At 40.3% G+C, this 13457-nt stretch overlaps 1 protein-coding gene across 1 annotated transcript in view; it reads right to left on the reverse strand.

Moving 5' to 3' along the window:
* nbeal2 (neurobeachin-like 2) overlaps positions 1-11687 on the reverse strand; it is a 66426-nt gene extending 54739 nt beyond the window's left edge. The window contains exon 1 of the mRNA XM_053681217.1: positions 11281-11687. Within this exon, the coding sequence (XP_053537192.1) occupies positions 11281-11316 (36 nt within the window). The 5' untranslated portion in view covers positions 11317-11687. The remainder of the gene's footprint in view (positions 1-11280) is intronic.
* Positions 11688-13457: the final 1770 nt, after the last annotated feature.

Genomic DNA, 13457 nt, shown 5'->3' on the forward strand with positions numbered 1-13457 from the left:
TGTGTGCTCGTGTGTGCCGAGTGCAGTTAGCACTTTCCTCTGAGTGTGTTACGCTGACATGTGATCTAGCATGAGCAGCAGTTCAAAATGTGTTAGGGGGCTTTCACACTGGCAGTTTAGTTTGAAACAGAGCACGGTTTGCATGAACAATTGGTAATGTGAAGGCACAGTAGACCGGGATGCACACCGGGCTACTGAACCCAAGGCTACCTCTAGTTCGGTTTCACTGCATCTGTGCCGTCATTCCCGTCAATATGAATGCAACTTGTACTTACACTTTTTCAGGAAGCAAAGTAACCTGCACGCGTTTTAGCTGATTAGGACATCATTAGTTTCTACAACACACGTGTACCATTGTGGGACACGGAAGAGGTCCACTGCTGCACATAATAGCACCAGAATAATAAAAAAAAATTAAATGGTGAGTCCAGTTGTGTGTGGATGTTTATGACGACGTAAGATACAAGCTAATGCACCGGGATTCAATAGAATCAAGTCAGTCTGAAACCAGACCAATGCTGCAGGGGGCGCCAGGAACAATCGAACTCGGATTTGGACCGCAGCAAACGTGCCTAGTGTGAAAACCACCTTGGATAGCTTTACGTGTCTTGGAGGGAGCACATTTGAGCCTTCCCCCTCGCTGGTTGGTATCGGTCATTTGATGGAGGAGAGCTAGCTGATCATTTTTTCCCCACATACCTGACATGTCTTAAACAGTTTATCTTTTGAGAAAGAGCCAAAATAATACAAGTGGTGGCTTATCAGCCATTCAGCAAAAGTTAATCAACATAAACTCCTTATTCACAGCTCCATACATTTTAAATGACCAAGACTTTTAAAGTAATGTTACAGACAAAAGCTGATGTTCCATCGATTTGGTCGCCTTTCTAGATGTTGCAAGATTGTTTGGCAGCATGTTCACTGCCCCTTTTTTAGCTCCCTAGAGCTATTATTGCACCTAGTGGTGAAAAAAAAAATCGGAACTGCAACAAGCACTAATTGAGGACCACTGGGGCAGGAATCAATTTGCCCCGCTTGGGCTATATTTTAAAGTGCACCTATTATGGTTTTTCAAATATTACCTTTCATGTAATGTGTTATAGAGCTGTTTGTGAACGTAAAAAGTCTGCAAAGTTTAAAAAATCAAAGCACACGACAAATGGAGTGATTGACTCCAGAAAGAAGGAAGCGATTCTGAACAGCTGAAACGAGTCGTTAGTAATTCCAGACTTTACTTCCTGTAATAACCTACGCAGGTTTGTAATAAAAAGCCCCGCCTCTGGTCTTCGACTGCTCGCGTACAAACGGTGCTGAAACTCGTTAAGGTAGTGGGCGTTTCCTTTTTGAAACATGCTGACAGTGGTAGACCAATCACAACAGACTGGGACATCTGACCAATCAGAGCAGAGTATGCTCTCTGAAAGGAGGAGTTTAGAATGAATCCTTTAGAACGGATCATTGAACGAGTCGTTTGTGACACTGGGGGAAAAAAGGTAATGCTTCAGTTTAAATTATGAGCACATGAAAGTGTTTTTTGATCTTGGATGCATGTAAATCTATTGTATGAGGCCTTTAAAACAAAATTAGGCATATTTCAAAACCATAATAGGTGCGTTTTAAAATACTCTGTGGCCACTAAGACCTTTTCTAGCAAATAATCAGAATGTACAGTACAGAACCATTTCTCCTGTAAGACATATAGCAAAGATTAGGAAAAGTAAACGGGAGTAGATCATGTCCATAAGGTAGAAATGTATGTGCACTACAGTGTCTTTGTTTTCCACAGAAAGGCTGAGAGAAACGTGAAAGTGTGTCTTCCTTTTCTACTCCCCAATTTTACTGAACTAGTTTCAGGTATTTTGTGTGATTTTTGAGATGTATTTGGGATGGAAGTTTTTGATTACACCTGGCAACTCTGGTTGATGATATTAACTCTAACGTGCACCTCAACAGGACACACACCTACTGTATCAAACACGGATGGTACAAAGGTGCGTCTAAAACCATTCCGAGCCGCTAGATTGTTTGCTGGATGACTTCAGAATTATGGGGTTGCTCTAAAAAGCCAATAGATTGTAGCCTATAGAATAAGTCAGGTGTGACATCTTCTCTGCTTTTTTTTTTTTCTTTTTAGGCATTGTCGTTATTATTGTCGTCCTGCCCCACCAAAACCGCATCACACTATGGTACAACAACCGCACTCGCTGTAATCAACTGTATGTATCTACTGTATCATATTACATGCATCGTGCTGTTTAACTCTACCTGTATACTGTTGATCTCAACTTACACCATAATTCCCATTTATTTCATTTAACCTAACTGTCATTTGCATACTGTTTGCCTGTTCACTGTTATCATTTATCATTTAACTGTTATCACTGAACTTATTTGCACTACTGGCTGGATGCTAACTGCATTTCATTGCTTCTCCGAGTATCGTACGCTGACAATGACAATAAAGCTGAACCTAACCTAACATAACATAGCATTCATAGAAGTTCTCTCCTGAGGATTCTTTCCTCCATAAAGGTAATAGTTTCTCCCAATTCTTTTAACCAGTAATTAATAGTAGGGAGGTATCCCTGGATTTTCCCCTATAATGCCAAATGTACACACAATGAATCCAGTGCAGAACCAAGATTTACACCCTCTAACAGCAGACCACAAAGATATCATTTTGGGCATTTTGGCAGCTTTACTCTTTAACATTTAATAAAAATGTTAAAAAATTGTAAAAAAGTTTATAAAGTGCTTTTATCTTTAGACAGTTCCATGTTAATCTTGCATTTTATGGAAACTGCAGTGAAACTGACCCCAACTGTATTTTAATTAACGTATTTAGTTTTATACATGCAAAGCATTTGAAGAATTTGGACTCAAAATAAAAGTTCAGTGTAAACTGTCCTGAGTATGATTATGACTACGACAATAATTATTATTGTTGTCAGTCCCTCCAGGATTTCGTGATTTCGCGATCGCAGAAATTAATGCCAAATCAAGCAAACTCCACAAATTTGCGCAAAGATGCATCACGTGATGTCAGCACAACGCGCATTCAGCCAAAGCCCTCTGCGATTCGTGTGCTTCGAACATGGGTACAGCTAAAAGTTCTCATTTACCCACAAACATCATCAAAAAGACATCAGAAAGAACAGACAATTTTGTGCAATTGCAATTTCACCGATTCAGGTAGTTTTGGAAAAAGCCACAACAAAAGTTCTTTAGGAATAACGGACCTTGATAATGAAATACCTTGGTTATCCCATGAGAATTAAGTATTCCAGAAAGCCATGCCATAAGTAAGGAATAAAACATGACAATGCATATTTTATTTTCCTATAGCAGCATTTCCCAAAGTGTTTTATTCCTCTTTTATCAAAGCAATTTCCCAACAATTAACAACAGTTAACAGTTAACAATTTGGTCAACTGCCAATTCGCTCCCACCAGCCAGCTCTCCCCATCATATGACAGCTACCAATTGGGAAAGGTTCCTCCAAGACACATGAAGCCCTAGAACCGACCACAGATCGCTTTGGCCTCATTGCGATCTTCAGACTATAGGGCGAACTCTTTTTACTGTACACTCAGGAGCCCCGAGCAATTTCATTTTTTATTTATTAAACAATGACATATAGTACTTTTCCATCTCTTTCTAGCTACATTTAATGTAGAGGAACATCCATGAAACTGATTTCTGCTGATTTTTTAACCTCATTTTCCATTAATTCACTGCCCATTAATGTTAAATAAATATCTCCTTACAGAAAGCAATGTATGCAGCACTGTGAAAAAGTGCAACCTATACACTGCTGTGAATTTGTCTGTATTTGTGTATAACTCATACTAAATCATTTTAGATCTTCAAACGAAATACAACATAAAACAAAGGCAACTTGAATAAACACACTATACAGGTTTTTTTCACACCTATTAACTGTGTGAAAAACGAATTGCCCCCTTAAACATAAACTCTGGTTGCGCCACCTTTAGCAACAATAACTGCAACCAAACACCTACTGGAGATCAGTCTTTCACTTACTTCTAGGACTAGAACTTACTCCTATGTCTTGCTGCATAATCCAGGGATCCAGGACTTTTGGAAGGTCAGACACTTTTGGGAAGGTTCACTACTGTGCTGAGTTTTTTCCATTTGGAGATATCGGCTCTCACTGTGATCCTTTGGTGTCCCAGAGCCTTTGAAATAGCTTTGTAACCCTTCCCAGACTGATGTATTTCAATCACCTTCTTCATCATTATTTCTGGAATTTCTTTCAACTTTGGCATATTGTGTTACTGGGTAAGACCTTTTAACCAACTTCATCTTGTTGAAATCGTTCTATTTAAAGCGTCATGAAACACTAAACTACATTTTCTGAGATTTTATCAGAGGTGTTCTTATTGCACATCATAAAAGACAATCTTTGCATCCGTTAATTTTAATCGTAGCAGAAAACTGGTTAATTTTGAGCTTTTTCCAGCTACTTCTGGGTTTAAAATCTCGTCCTGTCACACGTCACAGGCAGTGACATGGCAATGTACTATAGTACTTTGATGACGTGTCGGTGACTCGTGTGTCATGATCCTGCATGTTCTTATCCTATGAGAAGATGCTGTCTCTTAATTATTCATGACAGCACATGGTGCTTTCCTACAGATGTAGTTGATGAGAGAGGCGTTCAAATGGGTCGCAGGTGTTCGTTTCAGTGGTGTAAGAGTTTGAGTGTGTTTATTCTGGAGAGCTATGAGAACTGGAGAAAGGTGGACTTCGGACTTGCTCATGAAAGCAGTTTGCGTCTACACGATGATGCGGTACTCAGTCCCGAGGACTTTTCCATCCTTTCAAATGAGGTATGTGTCTAATTTTTAACAGTTTTACTTGCCTTTTGAGCTAATTAAACCGCTTGTAAAACTATACAACGAGAGTCTGTGTTGAAGGGAAGAGCCTTCCCTCTTTTATTCATGAAAAGCTCAAGCCTATTAGCTAACTACCATTCCAACACTCCTTCCATCCGGTTCTGTTTTATCTACTGGTAAAACAGTCTATCAGTCTATTCCATCTATCTATTGAGTCCCCAAGTAGCCCTAGGGAATCAGGAGGAGAGAAGTCCTCTGCCTCATCAGAGGCCCAAAGGCCCGCCCCCTCTTCCTCCCTTGCCACGCCCATTCCCCCTCCCTTCTTCGCACAGCAATCCACGCCCATTTAAGTTGCATTTTTCAAAAACATTGAGACGTAGACTTGAGCTGAAAGAGGGAGGTTTCGTGACCGTTTAAGTGTTGATTTGATAGAACAGGGTTTGCAGTAATCAGGCCTGGTTGTGTCTAGTCCAGCTGAACCCCATTATCAACGCAGTTTCATAAATTTTGCGAATTAGCAACTACAGGGAGCAAATACATTTTCACACAGGCCCAGGTGGTACTGGATAACTTTTTTGCTTCAGTAAATAACATTATCATTTAAAAACTGTATTTTGTGTTTACTCTGGTTGCCTTTGTTTTCTCTTACATTTTGGTTTTAATTTCTGAAGCAATTTAGTATGAGATATACACAAAACCAGAAGAAATCAGGATGAGAACAAATACTTTTTCACAGCAATGAGTTTTTCATTATTACATGCCACTGTTATTTTTTTATTTGTTTATTGTAAGGCTTAAATTATGAGAGTGTCTCTGTGAATGAGATGTTACTATAGAAACACTCATTTCTTAGAATTAATATCAATCTTAATGTAATTAATTAAGGTAATTAGGGCATTGATATACCTATGAAGATTCACATTATACCTACTGAAACTCGTGTTTTGTTTTTTGCCTCACTGCTGTGAAGGCAAATCTTTCTTTTCTTTTCTTTTCACATTCAAAGCATACCAACAACAACAACAAAAAAGCTCATTTCATACAGGCATGTTGCAGAGAATCATCACAGCAACCCTGGGCTCAGGAACATATTTAGTTCCACCCAATTCAGCCTGTTAATCTCAAGATCATTTGGTGCATAGACTACACCTCCAATAATGGATGCCAGTGATTCACCAGCAGCTAAACGCCCCGCAAACTTTTCTGCTGAATGGAATGCTCAGTTTGACTGTAAACAGGAACTCAAAACTAGAGGACTATTTAGCATTTTGAAAAGTGTGTAGGTGTAATGATACAGCGTTACAATTTTGCAATAACACCAAAAATGCTCAGTACTGCCGTTTTGGAAAATGAATCAACACCTTCTGATCAGGTTTCAAAATTCAGCAGCACCGAGGTATTACGGCATTATAAATGCCCGTAGAAGACGTGAGCGTAAACAAATGTTTTGTGATGTCTAAAAATAAGGAACAATCCTTAATTAATATATCAAAGGTGAAAGAAAGCTAGCTTCGACACATAATGAGCATGTGCATCACAGGCGTCATCTTAATAACCTGAATTCCTAGTTTACTTGGAATGGCACATCATCAACCGCCTAGCTCAAAAGGTGCCATTAAGCATCAGAACCTGTCCTTCTGGTGCATGACAAAAGATTTCCAACAGAGTCGCCTCGTGAGAAATTCTCAAGTGTAAATCATTACGTCCTCTGAGATACGCATCATTTTAGCACAATAAGCACATTGCACTACCGCACAAATTTACTAAGACAGAAACCTGTTTGGGCGTTATTAAGCAGCAGATCTGTGTTGCACATGTTGAAAGGGCAAAAAACCAATAGAAGCCCTCGGCTTACTCAGATCACAACTGTTTATACTCTGACGTTCAGCTTTAAAGCAAACTCGTCAAAATGATGATACGGTATTGGCAGACTCACAGCCAGGAATTCATTTCAGGGGGGAATGAGGAAATACTAAATAAAATCGTCTGTGCGGTTATATTAATAATGAACATGCTTTTTGGTTGAATGGCAAACAGTAGTAAGTGGTAAGGCACGATCTACCGTCAACCATCCATCTATTTCCTGTACTGCTTATCTTACACAGGGTCATGGGAAGCCTGGATCCTGTCCCAGGGGACTCAGGACCCAAGACAGGAGACACCCTGGACGGGGTGCGAATCCATCGCAGGGCACATTCGTACACTACTACATTTTCACACACTACGGACAATTTAGAGATGCCGGTCAGCCACTTTTGGATTGAGTGAGGAAAGCGGAGTACCCGGAGAAAAGCCCTGAAGTACGGGGGGGAACACGCAAACTCCGCACACACAGGGAGGAATAGAACCCCCAACCCTAGAGGTGTGAAACTAATGTGCTAACCACCAGATTGTCTCCATAATTTTTTTTGTCTTTGCCAATTCTCACTCACACGTTAGGTCTTCTCTATCATACCGATCCAGGAGGGTGAAGGTTGTCGGGTGATTCTTCTGAGACATGTGATGCATCCCGGGTCGGCATAACACACTCGGAGGAAAGTACTATCCGCTCCCTTCTGCATGCATGAGCTCACAAACGCCCACGATTGGCTACTTTCGCTATGACTGATAGGGGAGAGAGAGTATGCCATCCCTCGCTCCCTGAGCATGGGCAATTTTGCTCTACCTCTACTGTACTCCTGGCCAGCTATAAATACCTTTAACAGGTGAAAGCTAATTTTTAATCACATAAAACCAGATCTACACTTCTCTTTCTCCTCCTTCAGCAAACCCCTTCAGCACTTCATCAGCCATCACCTTGACATCCCTGTCCTCAGACTGTCGCTAGCTGGAATGATTACGATTGGTTAATCTTGTCTGTCACTATAAAATTGGACTAAACACATTAAACGATGTGTTCATTCGACGTCTATGGCAGTGAAATATTGAATCCTTACAATGACTCGGTTTATTGTTTATAAACATCCTTATAGCTCTATTACTCTGCAAAACAAAGTTATTTGACACGTATACTGTAGAATACTGTAGAATCAGCTGCCCTGTATGCGTGTGATCTATATTGCTGAATGATGGAAATGGTTTTCCCAGCAGCAAGCCCAGCATCGATGTGCAAAAAGCCTTTTACCATGCAAAAGGCCCTCCCTCATTTGATCCAGCCCTGAATTCACGAACACTTTCTGGCATGTCTTTAATGATCACACAGAAACAGGTTGTTCTAAGAGGTTACCAATGATAGCAGCCATAACAGGAAGTGGGTTTTATCACATCACTGAAGTCCTTAGTGCAGCACAGGCAGGAGGAAGTGGTCTGACATAGAGGCATCTTTTTGCTATAACAGGTTATACACAGACTTGGCACAAAAACAGCGCAGTCTATGTGTGGCTTTACCTCTGGGACATCCTAAATGTGCACACTGTGTGCTAATGCTAATTAAAATGTCACGGTGTAGAAAACTTTCACCCAGTCACAGTATATATATATATATATATATATATATATATATATATATATATATATATAGATAGATAGATAGATATCGATATAAAATGGAAATTCATAAAACCTCTATAGTGTCAAGTCGGTTGAATGAGCTCAAATTAAGATGAGCTCTTAATAACACCCTTAACTGGGCACATTGCTTTCTGACAGACAGTGAGACAAACAGTAGTAATTAAGGGTTTGAAAATACTATCAATTACCAGTAAGGAAGGACTAATTCAGCTGAGACTGACACGCTAATACTAGAGAAGTGTTACAAAAGGCCCAGCACTGTGCATTAATTGATGAACATTTATTAAACATTTATTACATACAGGTGGTATAAATGCTTTCAAATCTTTGCCGATCGTTGCGAATGCTTGTTTTACAGTCGAGATGAAGGACACTTGCAAGCCAGTCAGGTTTTTAAAGCCACGACCTTTATGCAGTAAGAATCTTCAAACCCAAAATACCAGCCAGCTGATACAAACAAAGAGAGTGTTGAGCTCTTAACATTCAAGGGCATAGGAATGGCCTGTACAGTCAAGCATGCATTCAAGGAAAAACAAAGCAGGTGGAATGATATGATGATTTCTTGGTATGATTCAGCTGCTGTCCAAGAAAACCTAATGCGTCTGCTTACAACTTTGTCTTCTAACAGGATGTGAATAAATCGCATTAAATCAGATTTGTTACAAGGCTCCTTCTTATCTTGTTCTTGTCTTACAGTCATTTATCAAAACAATATAGCACATACTGTAGCTCTCGTTGATTTCATTTGCCGCACAGACACACACAAATTAATGAATTCATCTTCAGTAATAGCTTTATCCTGGTCAGGGTGGATCCAGAAGGCAAGGCAGAAGAATTCACCAGGCCATTACGCTCACACTGATTCACACCTAGGGGCAATTTAACGTAGCACAGCCATGTGTTTGGAAAGTGGGTGGAAACTGGAGAGCCCACGCAAAACACACGGAGAACATGCAAAACTCCACATGGACCGTGACCCAAGCGCAAGATCAAACCCTTGAACCCTGGAGCTGTGAAGTGATGATGTCACTGCACCACCACGCTGCCCCCGAACCCACACATACAGTGTAATATAATTTCATTAATAATGTAATATCAATTGGTATTTAAAATAGGCCAGATCAAAAAAAGGTGCTACAGCCCTGATCATCCCTGCTGGAAAAACAAACAAACCATAGAAACCATCACAGAAATTCAAATGGTTTCCACTACAAATACCTTTACAAACCATCACCTTACCTTTACTGATCCTTAATGGTCTCCATTAGACCATTAACATGCGACCATATGAAGTCAAAATGTTACCAGTAGAGACCCGCAGGGACCATTTCAGTTTCCATTAAAACCATCACAATTCCCATTATAACCATTAAAACCATTACAAATTCTATAAGGGATCCTATAACCGCTCCTCAGTTATTGATAAGCAACAAATAAAGAATTTAGCTCAATATAAAAGTATATCTGCATCACAAGGGCAAAGAAAAGCGAGAGAGATGAAGTGGTGAAAACAAAAACAAACAAACCAACCAACAAACCGTGTAACAACTAAAATAAATGTGTTCCTTCTCAGTAAATTCTGCTGACACTGTGTAGATCTACTCTTACTTAAGCACACATGAGAGACGTTAGCATCATTAGCATCAGTATCAGGATGATCAGCATTACGCTAGCTAGCATCCTGCACCTGCTCTCTCCGTTTCCATGGCAACCATTCATAACCAACCCTTAACCAGCACACTGGCACGAAGCACGCACAGCTCATGTTACACCAAACTCAAAGGAAAACACGCACCAAACAGCTCAATTCAATGAATAATTCCTAGAAATGTTTTTTTTTCATCTTCTTCAGAAACATATTCTACACAGTTACATGCCAGTTTAATCGTTTTCATTCGGAGGATAAAACCTGTATCCTCCTTTAATGTGTGAACACGGACCACTAGAGGGTGTGCCTCACAGAAAGCAGCCAATCAGCGCGGTATTTATTGATTGACTTATTTATTTAGAAACGAGTCGTTCTTCCTTCAGCAGTGTTTCTCAAGAGATATAAGCAACTTATTATTATTATTATATTTTTAATCAAATGATTAGTGAAATGTAGCACTGTTCATTGAATGAAAGGGTCTTTAGGACTCATGCAGCCTATCACACCAAACTGTTAGTGTAAACATGTCACTGCCAAATTTTATATATATAAATTTTTTTTTAAAAATCTATAGAAATAAATCGAATTGAAAGACTATATCTATACCTGCAAAGCCCTGTGAAAACAATATAGCGAGATTCATCCGTGTAATACAGTTTATGCATGCTGGAAATGTACAGATATCTGGTAAAGAGTGTTAAAATAGACACTGATCCTGAAGAAACAAAGCGGCACTAATATTGTGGAGGTCATTTGATTATATTTTATTTTCAGACTGTGTCTCTTAAAGCCTGAGAGCTATAGTTGTAATGAAGCAATAAGGAAGTAGAGCAGCTGATCTGATCTGAGCTGAGCTGAGCTGAGCACAGCCTACCTGACTGCCAGGTAACAAGATTTTCCTACTGTAAAGTTTCTCAGATGACATTGTTTTGCCATCCAGCACAACGATTTTGAACACTTTAATCTCGTTATCATAAATATTTGGGACAGCACATAGTGTACGCTCCAGAGTGCTGTCCACATTGAGTATGTTTACACTTACTTCCTGAATCTGCTGCTGGGGGTTTTGTTGTTGTTGCGCGAGACAGGCACATGAATGGTTTACAGAAGCCAGCAAGGTAGCTCTTCTCATAACACGACAAAAAACGATGATGTTGTTGTTGTTATAAGTGAAAATGTAAGCACGCTGTACACTGTGTGTTTTCGAGACAAACTCCCAGACAGCAACAGGTGCCATGCTTTGGTTCTGCTAGTCGCACTCACCTTGGTATATAACATCCAGAGCTCACTCGAAGCCATTCTCCTGCCGCCCTGCTGCTTCGGCTCTCTCAGGAAGAAATTAAACCATTGAACTTTTTCCGAGCCGAGTCGTTACATGCGAGGTGGAGAAGTGGCGACGGGTCCAGCCGGTGAGGAATCGCATGCTCCTCTTCTCAGCGGGAGGCAACCTGCTCGGCCAGCTCTCCCAAAGTTACACGGCTTTGATCGCGCATGACCTGGTGTCAGAAAACCCCCCCACACATACTGTAGCGCGAGACGTCTGCGAACAACACGAGAGAAAAGAGCTTGTGGAAACAGGCATCCCTGTCCGGAGGATCCTTGCAAACTTCCAGCAAAACGCAAGGTTGACTTTCCGCCCAACGCACACCTCCAAAATCCAGAGCTTTTTCAGCGTGACGGTAGAGAGCGCTAGTGATGGTCTGAACGAGTCATTTCAGCGCTTCGATTCTATCAAATGAATCGGTTGCTGTGAATCTAACTCGTTCAGTGTTCACGCCTGCGTCCAGAAATGGCTACAATTTTTCCCCTAGAGTAACCCACATTGACGGGTTCATACAGTTTGACACTATTACTTGGACTATGTGAATCCTATTGTTTTAGATAGGAAAGAACATACCTTTATAATTTCTTTTCATTTACAAACAATTATTAGTCGACACCACTCCCAGTCCTGTTTAAGTGTTAATAACAGACTGTATATGCTGTAAAACCGCATTGACAAGACTGATAACATAGCGCATGTACACACACACACGCACACACACACACACACACACACACACACACACACACACACACACACATATACATATATATATATATATATATATATATATATATATATATATATATACACACACACACATAGTATTGTGCAAAAGTTTTATGCATCCTATTTTTTCTGGTACAAACTTTGTTATAGACTTTTATTTAATGACTGCTAGATTATCAAATCAGCACATAAACATGTTAGATTCCCAAACATTAGTTTTCCAGCACAAAATTAAATGTTACAGAAAAATTTTTGTATGTCAGTAAAGAAAGCAGATTCTTAAGTGGTAAGAGACATTTTTCAGACAAAAAAAAAACCCACAATGAAGGCTGCTGGATTTTGCTGCAAAAATAAGAAGCGAGTGAGACAGTCAACGTCTCCAGAAGAACCGTGACTGGTTCTGCAAGATGCTCAATAAAACTTACAACTCATTTCCTTATAAAATTGAACACATTGTACTGCTCTTTATGGTATTTAAAAAATGTAGAAACATTTAACCCTGTCCAAGGTGTACCCTGCCTTGTGCCTGATGCTCCCTGGGATAGGCGCCAGGTTCCCCCGCGACCCTGAAGAAGGAGTAAGTGGTAGAAGATAGATGGATGGATGGATGGATGGATGGATAGATGGATAGAAACATTTAATTTCATTATTTTGAAGGCATCTTTGCTCTACAGAATTTGGTTTTTTTTTTTGCATGTGCTTAAAACTTTTGCACAGTACTATGTAGCTCTTCAAAAGTTTTGTAAAAGATTCCTCCATCCAATGTCTGTACTGCTTATTCTACACAGAGTCACGGGGAGCCTGGAGCCTATCCCAGGGGACTCGTGGCACAAGGCAGGGGACACTATGGACAGGGTGCCAACCCATTATAGGGCACAAACGCACATATATTCACACACCTATTCATACACTACAGACAATTTAGAGATGCCAATCAGCCTCCAAAGCATGTCTTTGGACCGGGGGAGGAAACCAGAGTACCCTGAGGAAACCCCCGAAGCACGGGGAGAACATGTGCACACAGGAGGTGGGAATCAAGCCCCAAATCCGGAGGTGTGAGGTAACTGTACCAACTACTAAGCCTCTGCAACCTCCCCCTCCCTGAGTCAACGTCTGTGTCAACGCAAGCAACAACACATACATATTCACCATATATTCATATATTCACTATATATTCACATATGCACTACAGGACCTGGTTTAGAGTCACTGAATTAGTTGTTGCTAATTTGCCTCATCGCGTCACTTAACAGACTCGTTCAAATATAATTATTCATTCGCAAGCACAAAAAAGCTCTTACAGACATCTTACAGTGAGGACAACTCTCAGTAGGTGATAATACCTCAAACATCTACTGAAAGCCATTCCTCTAAGCAGTGTGTACAT

Source organism: Ictalurus punctatus, chromosome 1 (assembly GCF_001660625.3).
Source record: "Ictalurus punctatus breed USDA103 chromosome 1, Coco_2.0, whole genome shotgun sequence".
Lineage (NCBI taxonomy): Eukaryota > Metazoa > Chordata > Actinopteri > Siluriformes > Ictaluridae > Ictalurus > Ictalurus punctatus.